This window comes from Petaurus breviceps, unplaced genomic scaffold (assembly GCF_028583685.1).
Source record: "Petaurus breviceps papuanus isolate PSGF00001 unplaced genomic scaffold, PetGlider_PUasm1.0 90604, whole genome shotgun sequence".
NCBI classification, from domain to species: Eukaryota; Metazoa; Chordata; class Mammalia; order Diprotodontia; family Petauridae; genus Petaurus; species Petaurus breviceps.
In genome coordinates, this window is record NW_027187285.1 from 5,667,315 (window position 1) to 5,691,652 (window position 24,338).

Genomic DNA, 24,338 nt, shown 5'->3' on the forward strand with positions numbered 1-24,338 from the left:
TCTAATTATTTAAAGTCATCTTCTGACCCTCATTATTCCATCTCATGCCACCTCTTGCAATCCCTTTGTGTGTGTTACTTACTAGTATACACGTTTCCATTAGTACAATGTAAGCTTCTTGGCAGATTTCTTAGTATTTTTCCAATTGGTCAATTTCTTCTCTAATTTTCAAGATTTGCTCTTTTGTGCTTGTTTTGAGTTATTTGTATGCCTTCTGAGTTTTTTGTTACATTTTCATTAAGCTTGTTGTTCTATTTTGTAAATATATCTCTTAAGATATATGTAAGTATTGTGTGTGTTTTGTGATTTATTTTCCTTTGAGGACTGCTTTTGTAGCATCCCAGAAATTTTTGTATACTCTCTCAGCATTATCATTGTCTTTCATATGGTCATTATTTGTTTATAAGATTTGATCTTTAAACTTTGACATTTAGGACTTCATTATTAAATTTCCATTGTTGGTACTGTTGCCAAGCCTGGTGCTCAGTACATAGTAACATTTTAATAAATTATTATTGGTTGATCACTTCCTGGGTAATGCTCCCTTTGACCTACCTTTTGGCCAATTTGGATCTTTCTGTAGGTAGGTTTTTATTTTTGTCCCTCACTCACAGTTTCCTCCTTTCCAAACAAACACTTTTTGTGACTGATTCTTTTCTTTGTGTTTACTCATCAAAATAAAAACATAAAGATATTTTTATTGACCTTTAGTCTTAGACAATTCATTTCAGGGGACACTAGCTTCTATTAGGAATAATTGGGCAAAACCAGAAAATGTAATGCCAGGTCAGAACAAAAGAGTTATCAGTCAAATACTGATGATTTTAAGATCATTCACAAACATAATACAGGAACCAAATGCAGAAATGTAGAGGCATCTATCTCCAATATATAGTCCATAGTAGTTCCTTTATGCAAAACAAGACAAAACATTTTTTGTTGATTAGCAGAAACATGTGAAATTCAGATCAACTGGGAAATGGCTGAGCAAGTTGTGGTATATGTATGTAATTGAATATTATTATACTGTAAGAAATGATGAAGAGCATGGCTTCAGAGAAACCTGGGAAGATTTATGTGAACTGATGCAAGATGAAGTGGGCAGAACCAGGAGAACAATTTATAAAATAACAGCAGTGTTGTAAAGACAAAGGGCTTTGAAAGACTTAGGGATTCTGATCAACACAGTGACCAACTACAGTTCCAGAGGACTGGAGATGAAACAAGCTACCCACTTCCTCATAGAGAGGTGAGGGACTCAGAATAAAGATCGAGACCTTTTTTTTTTTTCTTCTGGACCATGGTCAGTGCAGGAATTTGTATGCTTGACTATACATATTTGTTAGCAGGGTTTTGTTTTCAGTGCATGAGAATTGGGGGGGGGGGGAAGAATGTGAGTCTAAAAATAAAATAGAATTTAATTTTGAAAAACAAAATTTTAAAAAAGCATGCATTGGTAAGTAATAAATAGTACAAGACTTTAAAAGACAAGAATAAATAGATAGAATAGGTAACACATAATTATTTACAAAATTACTAGTACAGTCTGATGTAGCTGAACTACAGTTTATTTTGGGAAATTACATTTGTTCTGCTTCTTCTAGAATCTTTCCTATCTCTTCCTGTTCCAAATGTTAGAGCTTTCTGTATTTAAAGCTCCCAGATTTTTTAAAGTTTCATCTCTGCCCTAGAAATTTCATTGTCATTTCAACCAGTCCTCTTCTGGAAGTCAGTTTGGCATATAAAGAATGTCAGCTGTTATTACTTCAAATTTACTTACATATAAAACAAAGAAAGAAAAAAGAAAACATACATCTTTGCTTCAGGTGACACTATATGGAGAAATTTTATTGCTAGGGTTGTGGGGATGAAGAAGGGTGCTTCTGACAGCCCTAGCTGGAATTTAGCATGCATTTCATCACAGAAGTAATAATATGTAGGATTCTATTGACAATAAGTACTATAAATTGTTTAGGCCTTGTTAAGAGCAAAATTCAACCACCTTGTATAATATGATTTTTATGAGAGAGTGCTTGTTCGACCAGTCATCCAACTTATAAATTAACTTTTACAACATAATATATTAGGTGCTGCCTGTAATTATGCAATTCTCTCATGATGTAATAATCATCTGGGAATTGGAAAGAGATGTCTGTGGTTGAAATAATTTCTTTCATAATATGAAATTTTTGAAAGCAAAAGGGAATTGGAAAGAAAACAAGTTGTCAGTAGGAAAAGATAGCAATGCAAAGATGAATCAAGTTATTATTTAGCAAATTAAGGAAGTTAAAGTGCTTTCAGTAACCAGTTGTTGAGGAGATTATGAGTTACATGGAACATACTTTGTGGAGAATACTGGGTTAGTTTACAATTTTGGTCCTTGAATTCTAGAAAATTCTATTTTCTGAAATGTTAAAATATTCAGGATTGGCACAGCTATATGTGTATGTGAATATATGTGTGTGTATACATATAGATACGTCTGTATCGCAAACAAACTTAAAAGTAATTCAGTAAAGCATTTTTAAATATAATATACCTCTTTGTTTTGCTTCCTATGTTATTTGTGCTTATTGATCTTGAATGTTAATGAGTACAAATTATCTTGGTTCTGTTTAATTAATGTAAGCTTTAAAAATCTATGAATAATAATCCTTTATTTTGCTCTAAGTAAGTAATTATACATGGGTTTTTTTGTTGTTGTTGTTGTTGTTTTATACCACTCACTTTCTATTCTAATGCTCTACTGTGGTGTGGTAGTTAGTGCTGGGTTTTCAAAGCCCAAGGCTAGCAGAAATTATATTAACTCTGGTAGCTCCTATTCATCTGGAAAGGCTTTTAAAGATGGTAGGGACTATATCTGTTGTCCAGTGTTACAATTAAAGACACGTTTCATCACAAAGGAGGATTGGTGGATCTATTTCTTGCTATAATAGTGTCTGAAAACCCTCTACTAAGCTATTGTGATCTCCTTTGGGGTAGGGAATACTTAAGTGGTGAAGTCACAGGTCTTTCAGATGTAGAAATAAGCATGTAATTCAATCCAAACACCAAATGCCTGACTTCTTTTACTTGTTTGTATTCCAGTGAACCATTTGCATGAAGAATTAACTTTACTTCTATTGTGTCATTTGATCTTCATGGTATATAATTGCAAGTTACATACAGTCCCATTTTTATTGATGAAGAAACTGATGTTGAACTGGTTTAAGTGACACAGCTACTAAATGATATTTCTCAGACCCAGTAATTTTCAAATCCAGTATTTATTGAAATACAGTTTTTTCCCTACGTTAAGTCCAGCACTGTCTTCATTACACAACACTGTTTATCAGTTTATCAATTCCTTGAAGTAATTTGGATGTCTTTTCATTTGTATAATAATGTATGTGTGTACATACTTCTATATACTTCATGTTCATGAACATTGAATCTAGCTCTCAAGAGTAGTATTTCTTGACTTCAGGTCTGTTAGTGATAATGAAATGTTAACATAGTATGTACTTATCTTATATCATATTTAGCTCAACACCCATTTCTGGAATTCTCTTATGTGCTTAACAAGTAGATTTGCTACTTACTCAAGTTAGTCAGTCATGCATCAGTTGAATGTCTGTGCTGTGCAATAAATCCTACCACCTCTGTAGATTTATGGCTGCTGATCTCCTTTGACTAGACCAGGGATCTACAAACCATGGCCCTCAGGCCAAATCTGACCTAGTAGCTGACCAGCCATATAAATACAAGACAAAGAGGGGACACATTTGGCCTGAGGTTCGTAGTTTGCCAACCTCTGGACTAGACTTTAATCTTAGGACTTCTTTTTAAGATTGTATGCAACTAATTATACTGAATAAATTTTTTTTTTTAAAGCAATCGGGGTTAAGTAACTTGCTCAAGGTTACACGGCCAGGTGTTTCTGGGTGGGTGCTAAGTGTCTGAGCCTGGGATTCGATCTCCAGGTCATTCCAACACTGGAGCCAGTGCTCTTACTCGCTGCGCTACCTGGCCACCCCTATACTGAATAAATTTTAAAGTTTATATTGTTTTCCTTTCCATAAAAGAAACATACTTTTTGCATACTATAAGCTTAGTAATATACTATATATTTTTCCATGAAAAGGAATGGGAAAGAATAAAATTTTATCAGTGTATCCCTAGATCTACATCTAGTATCTATTGTAAATTCAAAGCCTAATGGATAGAGCAACACCTGGGAAAGACTGATTATCAGCTTTACCCCCCCTCTTATCATTACTGGCACCATATAAGCATCTTTATTCTTGCATATAAAGTATATGTAGATCATATTGACTCACTTTTTTACATTAAAAGTATCTTGCTGCTATTTTTTAATACCTCTTTACATGCACGATAAAGTTGATTCTCATTTTGTCATCATTATCTTTACCAAAGAGATGGCAAAGTGGTACTGGGCCTAGGGTCAGGAAGACTCATCTTCATGAGTTCAGATTTCATCTCAGACACTAGCTATATCATCTTGGGCAAGTCACTGTTTGCCTCAGTTTCTTCATCTGTAAAATAAACTGAAGAAAGAAATGGCAAACTACTCCAATACCTTTACCAAGAAAACTCTGAATGGGGACTGGAAGGTGGACATGACTGAAATGACTAAAGAACAACAAATTTTAATCAAAAGCTATTATCAAATATTTAATTGTGCTAGATTCTACTAGACACACTTGTATACAGAGAGCCACAGTTATAGTCACTGCCTTTTGGGGGTTTACACTCTAAAATAGATTTGTAAACAAAATAAAATGTAAATGACCTGTAAAAAAATCTTACATATTGCTTTGCTTTGAGTGTGTTTCTGAAAAGTTGAGTAAATTTTGATAAATTTTATCATACTGTTTCTCTTTGGAAGTACATTTATGTCACAAATATATTGTTTGATGAATGTTGTAGATGGTCACCATATAAAGATGGAAGCCTTTGATGAATCATTTCTAACATTTTAAATTGATTGATAATTTGAAGTCAGGTCTCATATTCAAGGAAGAGCCTTGAATTAGATATCATTTAAAACGAAAACAAAGCCCAATGAATAAAGAGGGAGGAAAGATCAAATTGCGTTGTAAACCATGGTACAGAAACAAATGGTCAACTGGTGCATAAGAGATAAAGTAAGTAAAATGATTTAAGAATATGCTGTCTTCTGTTTTAGAAGACAACAGATTTTTATAATGAGTAGTTCCTTATAATTTATACCTAATATCCCATTTCCTATTTTCACAGTGTTTTACAGATTTACAAGACAAAGACATTAGATATTACCTGGTTCAGCCCCATTGTGTTTTTTTAAAAACAGATTAGGGAACTGAGGCATAGTAAAATAAAAATGACTTGCTCAAGGGCATATTGCTTGTTAGTGGTACAACAAACTTGCCTCCTGATTCTTGACACTTTCATCTTTATTTTATTATACTCCTGTATGATAATAACTCAGTGTGTTCCAGTTGAGTTTCTGGAACCTCCCCTGTATTTAAACTGCACATTCAAAGGTAATTACCAGACCCAGTGACCTTTCTTCAGTTTTAAGTCTTCCTTGAGTTTTCTACAGATTTGAACACTATTGACCAACCCTTTCTTCCAGAAATTCCATGTTTCTTTGGCTTCTATGTCAGTAGTTACATTGTCTTCATTCTCCTACTTCAGCCTACTGCAGCCATTCCTGTTTGTTTCAGTAACCCTAGCTCTGTGTATTCTTCACTACATGCATGAGTACCTTACCAGTCATTAAGAAGTCTCAAAATAGAAGGAGGAGCCAAGAGGGTGGAGTAGAAGCAACACTTCAGTGTGTTCTGGCTTCTATCTCCTCCAATACATGTAAAAAAGTGACTAAACAAACTTTAGAGCTACAGAGCCCACAAAGTGAAAGAGAGAAACAAATCTTCCTCTGAAGGAAGCCCGGCAGGAAGGGGCTATCACAACACTGGGAGCGGAGTATAGTCCTGCCTGAGTCGTGCTTTTAGCCCAGGGTGGCCCTAACTAATGATAGAGGAGTCTTCATGAGAGTAAATCAGCCGCAGCTGTAGTGGTTTCCACAATTCTCAATCCATAAATGCTAAAGACAAAGTAAAAGGTCAGTGTGGAACATTGTTGGTCCAGGGGGAGATAGAAGACCTGTGGTCCAGCTGCTACCCCTGGAGTTAAAAACAGTAGAGGTGTGGTGGCTGCAGCTACCACCTCGTGGCTGCTTCAGAGTTCCTGGCCTGCAGATTGTAGGTGGGAGCAGAGGGGTCAAGTGACCATTCAGAGGGTAATCACTCTTGCTTTGACCTGCTTGGATCCGGATTGCATCTTGGGTGGTAATCCTGGGGTGTGTGAACAGTGAGCCAGAGCGTGTGGGGGCTATAGAGAGGGCACCCATTTAATAGCTCTGGCAGCTGCAAGAGCCCCGGCAGTTTGGGACAAAGTTCTCTCCATTCTGGAAGCTGATTTTTATGTGGCAGGGACCTCAAAAGTCAAGTAATTGGCTGCCAAGATGAGCAAGCAGAGGAAGCACAAAGAGATGATAGAATCCTTTTGGGGGGACAAAAAAGATAAAGACATGGAGTGGGAGGAAGACCGCAAAGTCAGAACTCCTGTATCAAAAGCCCCCAAGAAAAATATGAACTGATTACAGGCCATGGAGGAGCTCAGGAAGGATTTTGAAAATCAAGTAAGAGAAGTGGAGGAAGAATTGGGAAGAGAAATGAGAATGATGAGAGAAAATCATGAAAAGCGAGTCAACAGCCTGCTAAAGGAGACCCAAAAATACACCAAAGAAAATAACACCTTAAAAAATAGACTAACTCAAATGGCAAAAGAGGCCCAAAAACCCAGTGAAGGAGAAGAATGCTTTAAAACGCTGAATTTGCCAGAGGAAAAGGAATTTCAAAAACACACTAAAGAGAATAACTCTTTCAAAGTTAGATTGGAGCAAATGGAAGCTAATGACTTTATGAGAAATCAAGATAATATAAAACAGATCCAAATAATTGAAAAAATAGAAGACTATGTGAAATATCTCATTGGAAAAACCACTGACCTGGAAAATAGATCCAGGAGAGATAATTTAAAAATTATTGTACTACCTGATATCCATGATCAAAAAAAGAGACTAGACACCATCTTTTAAGAAATTATCAAGCAAAATTTCCCTAATACTCTAGAACCAGAAGGCAAAATAGAGGTTGAAAGAATTCACTGATCGCCTCTTGAAAAAGATCCCAAATTCCAGAGTTCTCAGGTCAAGGAAAAAATATTGCAAGCAGTCCGAAAGAAACAATTTAAGTATTGGGAAAACACAATCAGGATAACACAAGGCCTAGCAGCTTCTAAATTAAGGGATTGAAGGGCTTAGAATCTGATATTTAGAGATCAAAGGAGCTAGGACTAAAACCAAGAATCACCCCCCCTAGCAAAACTGAGTATAATGCTACAGGGAAAAATATGGTCATTCAGTGAAATGGAGGACTTTCAAGCATTCTTGATGGAAAAAAACAGAGTTGAATAGAAAATTTGACATTAAGATACAAGAAGCATGAGAAGGTAAACAGGAAAAAGAAATCATAAGGAACGTATTAAAGTTGAACTATTTACATTCCTACATGGAAAAATGATAAGTGTAACTTATGAAACTTTTCTCAGTATGAGGATAGCTGAAGGGAATATATGTGTGTATATATGTATACATACATATATATTTATAGGAGGATGTATGTGCATATAAATATGTGAGTGTGGGCATTTGTATGTTCATGTATACATAGAGGGCATAGGATGAGTTGAATATGAAGGGATGATATCTAAAAAATAAAATTAAGAGGTGAGTTGAGGAATTTATTGGGAGAAAAAGAAAGGGAGCAATAGCTTAGGGTAAATTATCATATAAAAGAGTCAAGAGAACACTGTTACAATGGAGGGGAAGTGCCAGAAGGTTAAAGGGAATGGGATAACCTGATTTTCAGTGAATTTGGCCTAAGGAGAGAATAACATGCACCCTCAATTGGGTATCTTACCCTACAGGAAAATAGGGGAGTTAGGGAATAAGAAAGGGGTGGATAGAGGGGAGGGCAGATTGGGGGAGAGAGTAGTTAGAAGCAAACATTTTTGAAAAGGGATAGGGTCAAAGAAGAAAATAGAGTAAGTGGAGTGTAGGATAGGATGGAGGGAAATGTAGTTAGTCCTTCACAATATAAGTACTATGGAAATGATTTGGGTAACTACACATGTATAATCTGTATTGAAGTGCTTATCTTCCCAGTGGGGGTGGGTGAGGAGGGAAGAAGGGGGAAAAAAAATCTGGAACCCAAAGTTTTAAAAATTTACTTTTCACATGTAACTGGGTAATAAGATATACAGGTACTGCTGTACAGAAACCCATCTTGCCCTACTAGAAAGTTAGGGAAGTGAAGGGGGAGGATACAAGAGAGAACAGAATCAGGGAAGGGTTATTCAGTAGGCTTACTGTTTTGGGGTGGGGGTAGGGGAAATATGGGGAGAAAAATTGTATTTCAAAATCTTGTGGGAATGAATATTGAAAACTAAAAATTTTTTTTAATTAAAAAAAAAGTCTCAGAATAGAAGTCACCCTTGGGGCAGCTAGGTGTTGCAGTGAATAGAGCACCAGCCCTGGAGTCAGAAGGACCTGAGTTCAAATTCAGCCTCAGACCCTTAGCACTTACTAGCCATGTGACCTTGGGGAAGTCACTTAACCCCAATTGCCCTGCCCTACCCCCTCCAAAAAGCAAAAAAAAAAAAAAAACCTGTAAAAAGTCATCCTTAACAATGGCACTCTTGTCCTGACCCCATCATTGTGTGTACCCACTTGGCATTAGAAGGTTACCCAGATAAGCAGATGCTGAAACCCAACTGCGAAGACATATTTTGGAGCCTGCTCCATCACAAACCTATTTAGGAATTGTGTCAGTTCTGTATTCATTTGCCAATCTGTAATGCCTATACCATATTCTTAAGTGCTTTGCTCTCCATTTACAACAGTTCTTTGATATATAGCAACCCAGAGTTTGACACTTCAGTGTTAAGGGTTTAATAGTCAACTATTTATACGTGGGTATAATTGAAATTTTAAGTCATTAATATAACTGAACAATAAACGTGGCTACAGTTTGCCACTGCTCTACTTACTGGCATCATTTCCCTGTGGCATACCCACAATTGATGCAGGTGTGAAAAATGTTGGTAAGGACCCAAAAGAAGTGAAGGTGAAAGAGGAACCAGTTGGTCTGCCCTATCCACTGCTTTCCATATTTCTCTTACTCTTTTCACCCTTATTAGGAAAAGAGAAAGGAATATACATTTATACAGCTGCCTGTTATTTGCCAGGCAGATGCAAAGGACTTTTTATAAATATTATGTCATTTAATCCTCACAATAACTCTTAGAGGTATGTGCTGTTATTGTCCTCATTTTACAGTTGAGGAAACGCATGCAAAGAAAGAGTAAGTGACTTGCCCAGGTTCACACAGCTAGTAAGTGTTTGAGGCTGAATTTGAACTCAAGACTTCTTAACTCCAGGCCCAGTGCTCTATCCAGTACCCTACCAGCTATTTCAAAATTGTTAGCTTTGATCTTAGCTATTTAGGCCACCATAGGGGAATAGACATAGTAGAACAACATCTCTGTTCCATTGGGACTTTCTAGCATTAATATCTCCAACAGCCATCATATACAAATTTATTAAAGAGTCAAAAGAGAAAACAGGTTCTCTTCCAAGATTAACTGGCTTTGACTAATTGTCTGTTGTCCAAAATTGTTTGCTATTCCACTTCCTCCACTCTGGTTCCCTGAAATCAATCTTCTTCCCTTATTAATATCTTTTACCTCATCCCCCTGTCCACAACATCACTCCTGTTCTTCCTCCCCTAAGTTTTATCCCTAATTTCGCTTTATTTAGTTACATTCTTCTAATCTTATTTCCACATGCCCCATCTTGCCTGTTTCTGGTCCTCTCACTAAGTTCAGCTGCAGTGTCTCTGGTGATTTATAAAATGAACATGTCTAAGTAGATTCCGAACTCCCTGGTCGATCTAGATCCATGATCTTTAAATCAAGTTCTGTAATTAAATTCTGTTAATCTTCAAAATATTTCCTAAACAGTGTCTCATAATTTATTCTCAAGAGACTCATCCATGGGCAGCTAGGTGGCACAGTGAATAGAGCACCCGTCCTGGAGTCAGGAGGACCTGAGTTCAAATCCGCCTTAGACGCTTGACATACTCACTAGCCATGTGACCTTCAGCAAGTCACTTAACCCCAATTGCCCTGACCTCTCCCCTCTAAAAAAAGAGAGAGAGAGAGAGAGAGAAAGAGACATCCAATTTTTTATTGAAATCAATAGAAAACCTCTGGCTTTATGTATAGATTTTGTTGTCTAATCAAGATTCAAGACTGTATGTATACATTCCTTCTTCCACATGCAACCATTCCCAGGCTTCTCCCCAGCTGCTAGTAGCTTACACTCTGAGATTACCGCCCCCCCTCCCCTTTATTTCATGACTTATATTACCTAATTATTTACATGTTGTCTCTCCCATTAAAATATAAACTCCTTGAGGACAAGGATTATTTTTACCTTTCTTTGTATCCCTAGTGCTTACAAGAGTGCCTGGCATATAATATATAATATGTGCCTAATAAATGGATTTTGATTCATTGGTCTACCTATACCTGCATTTAAAATTTTACTTGTACAAGGAGTACAAATAATATATGACAGTAATTGAAATTAATTTTATATTTACATTTCATCAAACTAGTTTAACCCCTTTTAGATGTGAACAAAAAGTCCAAGTTTAGTTTATAGATCAAAATATAATTTTGAGATTAGTTTCATAATTTAACATTATAGCACATAGTAAAATGGAAGGGGTATTGTCTCTGAAGTCAGAAAAGTACCTGTGTTCAAATCCTTCTTTGTGTGAGCTTACACAAATTATTGAGTCTCTCTGAGCCTCAGTTTCCTTATTTGTAAAATAAGACATTTGGTAGGTTTCTGAAGAACCAATAATGAAGCATGCTGTTCCCACTTTCTGACATTGCTATGATAGACTCAGACTTGATTTTAAAACATGCTTTTAAAACAGTGTTTGAATTTGTTTTGCTTGACAATGCCTATTTGTTAGGTTTTTTTTGTTCCTGTTTTTCAGTATGGAGTAGAAATGGGGTTTCCTTTCAAGAAATAAGAAAAGAGGTTCACTGGAGCATTTTTTTTTTAATTAACAGAAGATCCCAGAGGGAAAGTCAGAAGAGATAATAGACAAGCAGAGCAGTTATGAAAGTTACATAGCAAGCTTTATTAGAAGCTGGAAAGCAAGCTGGACATATTTGAGATGTGCAGTTTCATGTGCAGTCCCCTTTTTTTGTTGTATTGTGTATGTAGAAGTGCTTGTTTTATTTGGAGTTAAGATCAAAATATTTAGAACAAATTAATGAACGTGGGATTGGACTATATGGACTCTTAAGTCCCTTCTAGAACTAGATTATGATCATGTGAATTGTCTGTATTGTGGTGGCAAGGGATGGGGGGAGGTGCTTCATCTCGTTGCTCATTCTTTTAGAACCAGAACTTTTTACCCTTAGCTTGCATGAATTGAAATCACTCTGACATAGGGTTGCTATAAAGTTCTTGAGTAATTTTGAAATCTCAGGTGTGGATATTATAGGAACAGCTAGTAAATATCATTTTAGAATAAACATTTCTCATAGCTGATTTTGTCTTATAAGACATACAATTTTATCTTCTGTACACATAACTAATTTGTCAAGATTTATAAACATATATTGGATGTGATTGTAGTTTTTCCAATATTGTTTTTTTTTTTTTAATGTAGTGTTTCTATTGGACTTCATCAAAGTACTGACCACTCTTTTTTTTTAAAACTTTCTCTTCCCTTGGTTCCATCTGAACTAACCTACTCACTTACTGCTTGCATTTCCTGACAACTCCCCCTTTCCCCAATCAATTCCCCTAAGTTCAGTTATCTTCTCTTTTCTAATTGACACCTTGTTCTGAAGTTTACTTGTTCAACACTCTTTTTTTTTCCAGAGTTCCAGTTTTGCATTAATGGTTGCCTGCCAGGCATCTTCATCCAGATATCCCAAAGAAATCTCAAACTCAATATGTCCAAAAAGAGAACTTGACAAATCTTTACCATTCTATTGTTAGTATTTTTCATCCTCTTCTGTCTAGAGATTTTGACATCAAAAATTTACTAAATGCCTACAGTGTTCCAAACAGTCTTAAGCCTAGGGATTCAGAGTATAAAATGAAAGTATATGCCTTCAAGGAGCTTAAATTCTGTTCAAGGAAATAATATACATACATATATAAGTAGATATGCAATATATATGAAGTTAATGCACAGTAATTTTAGTGGAGGGGGAACACTAGCAACTGATAGGTTCTGGAAAGGATGCAGGTGGGAGTTGGCACATGAGCTTAACTGTGATAGAAATGAAAGGTTCCTGCTCTAAGAGTCAAAAGCAAGGAAGCATATTTCAGGCATGAAAGCAGCTCATCAGGCTAAAGAGATTGAAAAAGGCCTGTCGTGTGCAGAACCACAAGAAGCCCATTTTGGCTGGATGCTGGAATGAATTAAGGGTAATAAGCCTGGAAAGGTAGGTGAATACCAGTTTTTGAAGGACTTTAATCAACAAACAGAAGAGTTTATATTTAATCCTAGAGGTAATAGGCAGACCCTGGACCCTATAGAGACAGGAGAATGATATGATAAGACTTAGCAGCTTTAAAAATATTACTTTGAAAAAAAAATATTACTTTGGCAATTATGTGGAAGATATACTAGGGAAGGGAGAGGCTTCAGGGTAGACAAGAGCAGTTGTAGTTGAAAGGTGATTATGTGAATGGAGCAGAAGGAAACGGCTATGGAAAAGTATTATTGAAGTAGAGATAGAAGGAATGGCAGCTAGATTTGGTGGTAAGAGAGAATGAGAAGCCGAGGATGAGTCCTCGGCGAGAACCTGTGTGCTGTGGACCGACATAAGGATAATCGGAGGAGTGGGTTTTCAGGGGAAATTCACGATGTTTTGGACCCGTAGAACTTGAGATGCCTCTTAAGTCATGTGACATGCCCACTGATAATGACACAGCCGCACTAATTCAGGCTATCGCTGTTGGCCCAGACCTGTACAGTGTCCTACTTGATTTTTCTTCCACCAGTCCTTTTTCTGTTCCATCCACCCTCCAATTTGCTGCCAAATTGGTATTCCTAAAGCTCAGGTCTGACCCTTGCTGAAAAAGGTTTTAGTGGCTTCTTATTGCCCATTGTTCGTAGCCCTTTACATTTGTGCTACCACCTATTTTCCCAGAGTGATTATTATCCTCGTGTATTCTGCATTCTAGCTGAACTTGCTGTTTCTCATAATGAAGCGTTACATTCCCTGTACTGTGACTCTTTATAAGCTATTCCCCTGTCTGGAATGTTCTCCATTGTCTCTTCCACCTCTTCAGAATCTCTCCTCAAGGCTCTCTCTGCCTCATAGAAGAAACCTTTTTCATTCCTCCATGCATAGAAATTTCTTACCACTGCCCATCCCTATCCTCACCTGTCAGAGTATGGCAGCTTTTGTTGGTTTTTTTAAATACAAAGTTGTTTCATGAAACTGCTAGTGAGAAAACTCCCTCTACAAATTCAACTCTGCAATTATTCCTCAATTTATAGTTGCAGACAGTGTCCTGGGGTTCTGAGAGGCTTCTTGCCAAGGTTTAACAGTCATGTTGTCTCAAAAGCAGAACCTGGACCCATATCTTTCTGATCCTGTGACCTGAAAGTTTTGTATTCACCCAGTTAATTTTTTTGTATTCACTTATCTGTGTACATATCATTTTCTCTCAGTAGAATATAAGCTCTTAATAGTGGAGGCTGTTGGCATTTCATCATATTCACAACACTAATTGTTCCTGTTTGTTAAATTAAACTGAACAGAATTCTCTTATCAGTCACATTAAAAAAATAAACTTTATTGAATGTCTCCTCTGTGCAGGATATATAGTATGATGTAATAAACAGAAAGCCTGCATTAGAGTCAGAATAACTTGTAACTGTCTCATCTCTGACACATACTGTTGTGATCTTGAATAGGTCATTTAACCTTTAGTGCCCTGGACTGCTCTCTAAAACTGTTGGATGCGTGCCATTTGCCCCTCTGTAACAATAAGAGGTTCTTCGCAGGGAACTTTCTATACCTATAAAATGACAAATATTCCATCTTCACTGCCAAAATACAGAATAGTATTGATCGTAGAATTTTAAATTAAGATTTCGAATTGAATCTTAAATTTCTTTAGCCTATTATACTCTTTTTGATTACCAAGTTTCCCTGGTACTTAACCTTTTATGAAAATTCTTTGGATTTCCTTAAGTATATTCTCACCAAAGAATTCTTGGGTTCTCTCACTCAGAGTGTACTTATTCTTAGAGTAAGGGAAGATGAGGTGATCTTTGTTTCTGTTGTAATTTATAACTAATTATTCATATATATGTAATAAAAATGAAATTGTATAATAAACATAGGAATATAGAGTAAACTTTTTTTATTCTTTAATTTATTAATTTGTTTGTTTCCTTTTAGTTTACAGGATTCAATTCCACAATTCCTTGAATTTCACATTTTGTTCCCCTCCCTCCCCTCCCCCCCCATGGCGGCTTATAATCAAGTATAGGATCTGTAAATACTTTCACATTATACAATGGTCAGGTTATAAGGATGGATTGTACCAGCTGGAATGAAAAATGGTAAAGAGGACATAAAATCAAATAAGAGAACGAAAAAGATCAGGTATTTTGCTTCCACCTGGATATAAATTTAGTTCTTTCTAGTTCTTTCTCTGGATGCACGTTTTTCTCTCCATCATGCGTCTTTTGGGATTGACTTATATCCCTGCATTGTTGAGAAGAGTCCAGTCTATCAAAGTTGGTCATCACACATATGTTGTGTCTGTAATTGTGTACAAATTCCTCCTGGTTCTATTCTTCTCACTCAGCATCAGTTCTTTTAAGCCTCTCCAGGTAAATATGAAGACCGCCTGCTCCCCATTTCTTATAGCGCAATAATATTCCATAACATGCATATACCACAACTTATTCAGCCATTCCCCAATTGATGGACACCCCCTTAATTTCCAATTCTTTGCCACAACAAAAAGAGCTGCTATAAACATTTTTGTACATATGGGTCTTTCTCCCATTTCTATGATCTCTTTGGGATATAACCCTAGGAGGGGTATTGCTGGATCAAAGGGTATGAAAGTATTTATAGCCCTTTGGGCATAATTCCAGATTGCTCTCCAGAAAGGCTGGATCAGTTCACAACTCCACCAACAATGCATTAGTGTTCCAGTTTGCCCACATCCTCTCCAGCATTTGTCATTTTCCTGTTTTGTCATCTTAGCCAATCTGACTGGTGAGATGTGGTACCTCAGAGTTGTTTTGATTTGCATTTCTCTAATCAATAGTGAATTAAAGCATTTCTTCATGTGCTTATAGATAGCTTTAATTTCTCTCTCTGGAAACTGCCTGTTCATATCCTTTGACCATTTATCAATTGGGGAATGACTTGTATTCTTATAAATTTGACTCAGTTCTCTGTATATTTTAGAGATGAGTCCTTTGTCAGAGACATAGGTTGTAAAGATTCTTTCCCAGTTTCCCACCTCCCTCTTAATCTTGGTTACATTGGCTTTATTTGTACAGAAACTTTTCAATTTCATGTAGTCAAAATTATCCATTTTACATTTTATAATGTTCTCTAATTCCTGTTTCGTCATAAAGTCATTCCCTCTCCACAAGTCAGATAGAGTAAACTTTTTTTTTAAAAAGATTATCATAAAGAAGATTCCAGTCATTCATCTTTGTGGAGAACAATACTAGAATAAAATGCTAAAGTTACTCTAAGACACAGTGGTTAAACATGAGGTTTTTAGTGATAAGGAATAGTGGGAAAGTCTTCTAAGAAAAATGCAAACTTCTTTCTTGGAACTTAAAAACAGATTACATACTTTTTGTTTCTTTGATATATTTATATTATCTGGCATATGAGGTGTTAAAATAAAGAACCTCTTGAAATTGACCTAGCATGATTATTTTAAAAATAAAATTTCTCAAATGGTATAAATCTCCAACAGTACTTTTTGACGATTAAAAATGTATCACTTAGATATTCCCAACTACATTTTAAAGTTAATATTAAATTCAGTATCATAACAATTGTTTATAATGTTAAATTTCACTTAATATTACTATATTGAAAGAATTATAAATGTCTCTTTGTAGGTACTGTAAGAATTGAGATGTTCAGAAATATGCAGAATGCAGAAATCATCAGAAAAATGACCGAAGAATTTGATGAGGTACAGTATAGTTATATTTAGGTAACTTTTTCAGAATGAAAACGTATCTTATGGGTATATGTGACATGCTTTTACATTTTTAACCTTTTTATTAGCATTATAATTTAAATAAAGATTCAGTCTACGTCTCTTTAGTAATCGACCTTTCTGTGTATAACTTTATGTTTCATATGAGTTTGATTTGATAAGAGTATAGAGCAGTGTTCTCAAGTGCAAGGTTAAGAATGTCTTGGTTGTATTGTTGTCTTTCATGCATGAAGAGGACCAAAATGATATCCCTGTGTTGGAGTCAAGGTGCAGTGTGTCTGACTGTGAATGACCAGACCGATATGAGCTTGGAAGGCTCTGCCACAAGTCAGGCACAAATAGTCCTTACGAACATTTTAAGTGGAGATGTCTCTCAATTTGCACATCTCACATATATTTTGAACTACTGTAATTCTGCTTTGTTCATAAAGTACAGTACCTACTTTGATGCAGATATGCCTTGCTTAGTGGTTCTGTGCCAGTGTCTCTCATATCTCATAATTTATTCCAGAGTTCTTCAGAGAGACCTCTTTTTCTGACCTCTGTGTGAGTGCTTGTCCTATGTGTTATCTCCTTAAAAATAAATCTTTTAGGCAAACATATGTTTGGCATTCAAAACATCGTGTCCAGCCCTTTGGAGTTGTGCTCTCTGCAGCAGAGTTTGAACTAAATAAGTCTGATAGACTTGAACTCAGTAAGGAGGTAATGGAGAGCCAATAATGAAATTGGAAAGGGGTATGGTTTCACTGTCATTATCAAAAAGCACATTGAAATGAGAAAAAGATTAGCAAGTAAGGGAAATGAGAGTTCTAATGTTCCAAGCACAATTTTGATTGTACTATAAATATTGGGGGAGGCAGGGAGAGGATGGGGAAGGACTTGAAGGTAAATGGAACATGAGTTTATGATAGGGGCAATGTTCTTAAAGAGTTTCATTTAAAAATCCATTTTGTTTTAATAAAATATGGCTAATATCTTGTGTTAATCTTGAAATGATGATGATGATAAAAATTCTTTCAAAATTATATATCATGTAAAAATGATCAGTACACACTTTAATGTTAAATCTAGCTTTAGCAAGATACTGTTATTTTCCTGATATTTCCAGTAAAAATTTGACTATATTTGGCTTCTTGTGTTATGTTAGATAGTTTTATTTTCTAGCCATGCTTCTGAAATATTGCTAATAAACTATTATTAGCAGAAGAAAGGTGAAGGTAGGAATATTGTAGCTGTGATATTAGGTTTATGCAAGGAGATGCAAAGTCTAGGTTTTTGATGGGCTTTACTATTTGGATGAGCATCTAAGTGGCACAGTGAATGGAGTGCAGGGCCTTCCAGATTCAGGAAAAATTCATCTTTCTGAGTCCAAATATGATCTCAGATATTTAGTATTAGTTGTGTTACCGACTGTAGGCAAGTCACTTAACCCTGTTTACTTCAGTTTCCTCATCTGTAAAATGAACTGGAGAAGGAAATGTCAAGCTACCCTTGTTCTCTGCTAATGAAACCCCAACTGAGATCATAAAAAACTTAGACACAACTGAAACCACTGAATAGCAACAAATAATTATTTGTATGGGATTTACATGTTTTTATCCAAGGGGAGGTTGATGAGATAGGAAATTCACGTGTTTATATCACCTTCCCTTAAGAGTTTTGTTGTTCAGTCATTCAGTTGTGTCCAACTCTTCATGACTCCAAAGCACACCAATATTCTTCATGGATTTCTCTTGACTAAGATACTGAGTGATTTGCTGTTTCCTTTTCTGGTGAATTAAGACAAATAGAGGTTAAATGACTTGCCCAGGGTCACACAACTAGTCAGTGTCTGAGGCCAGATTTGAATTCTGGTCTTCCTGACTCAAGGCCCGGCATTCTTTGCACTGAGCCACCTGGCTGCCTTCAAAAAGGTTGAGGCCACTCTGGGATTTGAATCCAGTATATTCTACTTACTAGGCAGGTACTTTAATCACTAAGCCATGAGGCCTCCATAACTCCATAAAGCTAGATTGCCTTTTTTCTTTTTTGCTTTTTGGAGGAAGGCAGAGCAATTGGAGTTAAGTGACTTGCCCAAGGTCACATAGCTAGTAAATGTTAAAGTGTCTGAGGCTAGATTTGAACTCATGTCTCCCTGACTCCAGGACCAGTGCTCTATTCACTGTGTCACCTAGCTGCCCCAAGCTAGATTACCTTTATAAGCATCTATAAAGCCTCAAAAATACTTTAATCACTCTTTCTGCAACTTAGTTTAGATGTGACAAATCATAAATCAACTTCATAAAAGGTCAACATTTAAATTCCTTTCAATGCAAATGCTCTTGAGCAAACAAGAAGTGTTTTGTTTCCGTATGTACATACATATAAACATAGAAAGCGTGTCTATAATATAATTTGCAAGAAACTTCTACTGAGGAGACTGTAATTTGGCAATTGACTTGCACATATATTTTTAGTTTGTATATACACAGTCACACACACAGCAAATTCACCATCACAGCAGTTTGGAAAACTTAATCATTTCTGTGTAGAACATTATGCTTCCATTTTCATAAAGTTTGGTAATATTATGTCCTTTCAAACTTGTTAATTTGGCATCTTGCCTATAGTTATATTAAGGTTTTACTGCAATTAAAGAATTGCATTTAATCTTTTCTGAATGCCATTGTTCTTTCTGAATATTTTTAATGACATTTTTTGTATGTTTCCTCAACTTTTGTCATTATTAGGACTTACTGTGTGCCATGAACAGCACAAAGCTCTGGGAATACAAAGTAAGGCAAAAATGCTGTTCTTAAACAGTGTTGTGCCATTTGGCAAGTGTTAGAATATTTTTTCAGACTTTTGCTGGGGACTCCCCCCATTATTCATGTCATAAAATAAAAGCCAGACCCCAGAATCAGGAACTTGGCTTAATTACTAAAGAGCTGACAGCAAATTTATATTCCTTCCTAAGCAACTTCTTTTTAATTGCATGGTGGCAGTCTGCCAAATTCATGTTTAAATAATTGGTTTTTGTGGTCATTTTTGTTAGAGCGTGGTAGAATCTCTGCAAAAAAAAGTGATGAATAGATTTAATGAGAAATTTAATTTTAGTCAGTGCTTTATGTTAAATAACATGATTAAAATTAAAAAACTTTTCAAGTCACAGGATCATAGGTAGCTTCAGAACACCATCTATTTTGATTTGATTTGAATGAACATTTAGTGTTGAAAAGGTATATAGTGGCACCATAAAACCTGTACCTTTTCTTCATGATTTTCAGAGTATGGGTAATTTAAAGAAAATTAATGGGAAGCAGGTTAACATACTGGCCAGAGAGCAAACATTGGACTCATGAAGACTTGGATTCAACTTTTACCTTTTGCACATACTAGCTTTGTGACCCTGGACACTTTACCTAACTCTTAGAGCCTCTAGACAATTCTCTAAGAAAGAGAGAATATAGTGGCATAAAAACTGCTGATCTGCGTTGGTGAAAGAAGTTTTTTGTTTTTTTGGACAGTTATCCCTATGCCAGTGAAATCCAGACTCTCCAAAACCAAGATGCCTACTTGCCCACTCTTACTATTGTTGAGTTAGCAGTGAAATTTTCATGCCCAGTATTTAGGATTAGTAGATGAAGGCATGAAGTAAAAAGGTATGCACAGGAAGGTTTGTGTTAATGTTTCTCCTAAAATTATCTCGCAAGAGAAATAAGGGATTGAAGCTTGTCCAAGCAAATAGATTCTTTTATTTTTTTGATAGGTTAAGTCAGATTATAGAGATTGTTATTCTTGCTGCTGGGCAGCTAGATGGCACAGCGCAGTAGATGGAGTGCTAAGCCTAGAGTCAGGATGATTCATTTTCTGCGTTCAAATCTGACCTCAAATGCTTTCTAGTTGTATGATGCTGGTCTAGTCACTTAACTCTGTTTACCTTTGTTTTCTCATATGTAAAATGAGAAGAAAATGAAATCCACTTTGCCAAGAAAACCCCAAATGGGGTCACGAAGAGTTGGACACGACTGAAATGACAACAGTAACAACAAAATTCAGTCTCTTGTTTAGATATTATGTTTTCTAGAATTTCTACAAATGTTTCAAAATTCAAAAAGTTTTTTTTTTCAGGAAAAAACTGTTAGAAGATCCTCAGACAGTATAAGCTTTTGCTTTTGCTACCATAACCATATGTTGTAAGTGTTGCAATCTTTCCTTTACAATAATGTTGCCAAAACCTGAAGGAAAGGGAGTTTTATTGATCTTCTTGTGAACATGGAGTTAAAACTAGCTGTGACCTCAGAGGTCATCTAATCTAAACCCTTTGCTTTACTGATAATAAAAGGAACAAATACATTTCCATTAGTAGTACTAATCTCAGACCCCTTTTTTGGATTCTAGTTAATATCATCAATGCAGTCATAATTAGCAAAATAATTTATAGGCACAGTTAACTGAAGTGCTTTATTTTATTTGAAATATGTCTCTCAATAAAAATACAAACCCTTAGTAATACAAAAAGTGGGAATGAGACCTGAGTATGGTTTATATTCCTTTTAAAGACCTCATAACCTATCCCTACTGTAGTTGTCAAAAAATCCATTTCAACAGATCATTTCTGACTTCCTACTGTGAGCAAGGGGCATATACTAGGTGCTAGAAATACAAAATCCTGTCCCCAAGGAGTTTATTTATAGTCCAGTAAAGAGAATTATGTTTAAGTAAATATGATACAAAATTAAAATAGCCAGTTTAACAACAATTCAACAAACATTTCTTATATGTCAGCTTTGTACAAGGCACTGGCTATATTAGACATTGGTGATATATAGGTAAAATAATTTTACAAATACTACCTGAAGGAGTTTACAATCTAATAGGCGAAAAAAGAATTGCCTAGTAATAAATGTTACAAAGTAAAATATGATGGAAGCAAAGCAAAGATCCAGATCACCTCAGTAAAAATATATGAAGGCAGAGTAAACATTTTTAGCTCAAGGAACCTGGGCAATTCCAAGAAGGAAGGAAAGATCACTAGGGCAATCATACTTCAATTTTTAACTTAAATGGATGTAGCATAAGGTGATCACACTTCTTATGAAAGAGCATTTCCTTTGGAAGATGCATATTTAAAATAGCATTGTACTCTTTGCTTTAAGGTTTTCATTTATAAAATTTTTATTCATACATACATATGTGTGTGTGTGTATAAAACTTTCATTTCTTAACTTCTCACACACAGTAAGCCATCCCGTGTAATAAAGCAAGGTGGATCTGGAATCAGGGAGGGGCCTGAGTTCAAACTTCACTTCAGATAGATACTAGCTGTGTGACATTGGGCAAATTACTTGACCACTGTTTGCCTGTCTCCTCAGCTGCAAAATGTAGATAATAATAGTACCTACCTCCCAAGGTTGTTGTGAGAGCCAAAGAAGATAAAAATTATAAAGCATTTTGGACTTTTAAAAGCACTGTATAAATCCTTGAGATTATTATTAGCTGTCATTTTAAGAGGAGAGAAAGCAGTTCAGGAAAGTACTTCCACTCCTCTCCTCTCAACTCTCCATAGCATGCCGTCTGACTTCATCTTTCAATATAAACTGCTCTCTACAAAGTTGACCAGTGATCTCTTAATGGCAGATCTAATGACCTTTCCTCGCTCCTCATCCTCTTTATCTCTTTGTGGCACTGTCAGTACCCTCTTCTCCTTGATACTCTCCTCTCTCTAGTTTTTCCCGACATTTCTCTTGACTACTGGTTCTTTATCTTCTTTTCTGACTGCTGGTTCTTCCTCAAGGTCACCTTCACTAACCATGATTATACTGCAGGGCTCTGTCCTGTGTGCTCTTGTCTTCTACATCTATACATTTTTACTTGATGATCTCATCGTGCTCCCATTGATTGAGGTATCATCTCAGTGCTGATGATTCTCAAAACTGTTTATCTAGCCCTGTCCTCTCTGTTGACCTCTAGTCTTGCATCTCCAACTGCCTATTAGAAGTCTTGAACTGAATGTCCTCCACACCAGGGCTTTTTTAACTTTTTCCACTTGTGAAGCCTTTTCAATTTTGGCAGCATTTGTTGACATTACATGGCCAGAGGATATGCACTTTACAAAGTGCACATGCTTTGTGTTCAGAACCCAGGCTTCTGTGAAGTAGCAGGATGTAGCACAGGCAGGCACTGCCAAAAACACCTCAGATTCATTATGCCTTTCTTTTTTTAATTAATTTTTTGTCATTGTATGTTCAGAAACCTTTTATTGTTGGGGTCACAACCCACAGTTTTAAGAAGTGCTGCTATATAGATGTCTTAAACTCAACACAGCCAAAACTGAACTCAGTATTTCCTCCGCACCCCCAGCCTCCCTCCTTCCATATCTCTCTATTTTTGTCAAGGGCACCACCACCCTCCCTAGGCTTGTACCCTGAATATCCTCAATTTCTCATTCTCACCCTCCTCTATGTAGTCTGTTGCCAAGGCCCCTCAATTTTATATATGTAACATCTTTGAGATCTGTTCCCCTTTTTCTTCTGATACTGCTACTACCCTAATTGAAGCCTCATTTTCTCATATCTGAGCTATTGCCATAGCCTACTGGTTGGTCTGTCTACCAGACGGCTCTACCCACTTCATTCTATCCTCTACTCAACTACTAAAGTGATCCTGAAGCATATATCCAAACATGTCACCCCTCTCCTCAGTAAACTCCATAGGTTCCCTATGACCTCCAAGATGAGATAGAAGATCCTCTGTTGTTCAGAGTCCTTTTGTTGAGCTTAACCTTTGTTCTGTTTGGTGATCTGAATACAAAAAGACCGCTTGTATGGAAATGACTTAAGGAGATGGGATTTTAAAAACTGTGTTTTCTCAGCAGGCCTCAAAATGGGAACATTGAAAACACTGCACATATTCCTAAATGTGATCTAGCCACGTTTCTCATTTTTATTCTCTTCTCAGACCAGCATCCTAATTATTGATGGAAAAAGGTGATTGCTCTCTTTTCCTCTCACAACCACCCTATCTCCAATACACACACATCGCATATTCATTTGCTCACAGACACTCATACAGTTCTAGTACTCTCTTCATTTATTCCTCCATTTATCCTAGTTCCCACAGTGATTGCTGTTGAATCCTGATTCCAACTTCTTGACTAGGATTTTCACCTCACCAGTGATCTGTCTAAGAATTCTTTCTATAGTTATCTCCAGCAAGTTTTTTTTTTTCAATTTTCATTTAAAAGCTTCTGTTGAGGAAAAACCCAACAACTCCCAGGGCAGGCCATCACACTTTTGAATATCTATAATTTTTATGAAGTTTTTCCTTATATTGAACCTAAATTTGTCTTCCTGCTACACTATTATCTCATTTCCCTGTGGTTTTAAAAATGGGTTCTATAGCATGTATGACTAACCTATAGGCATTTTGGGTAAAAAAATGTAACTTAACTGTTCATGAGTTTTGCTTCACTTCTGTGCCTACCACCCAAGGCTTGGCTCCACGAGATTAGTGAGCCTCTGAGCAACATTTTTCTTTTGTAGATCCAAAAAATAGAATATGGTGTTAATCGTGAAATATTTCTCTCTTTTTCATTCTTCATAGAGTAATCATATCCTTTTTCTACCCAAGCTCTTCAGACTAGGATTTTCATTTTCTGTTTATTTTCTCATGGCTCCTAGGCATACCATTCTATTCTTTCCTCAATTTGTGTTGTATAGTCCCTTCTTTGTGGGCACTTGCTTCCTCAAGTTTGCTTGTTTAAGGTGACAGCACTTATTTGGGAAATCTTGTCCCTAATTTATCATGCTATTGTTTCCCTCCCCCAGGACATAAGATATTGTGCAGTGGGAAAAGAGAGTTCTCTACCAATTGATTAATTACATTAATACCTCCTAAGTTAATTTCTGTCAAAGATAGTTCACCACTAGTC

At 36.2% G+C, this 24,338-nt stretch overlaps 1 protein-coding gene across 5 annotated transcripts in view; it reads left to right on the forward strand.

Moving 5' to 3' along the window:
- The window catches only part of STAG1 (STAG1 cohesin complex component), a 385,691-nt gene that overhangs the window by 194,974 nt on the left and 166,379 nt on the right, over positions 1–24,338 (forward strand). For all 5 annotated transcript variants that reach the window (XM_069063916.1, XM_069063915.1, XM_069063914.1 and 2 more), the window contains one exon: positions 16,323–16,399. In XM_069063916.1, coding sequence (XP_068920017.1) covers positions 16,323–16,399 — 77 coding nt within the window. The remainder of the gene's footprint in view (positions 1–16,322; positions 16,400–24,338) is intronic.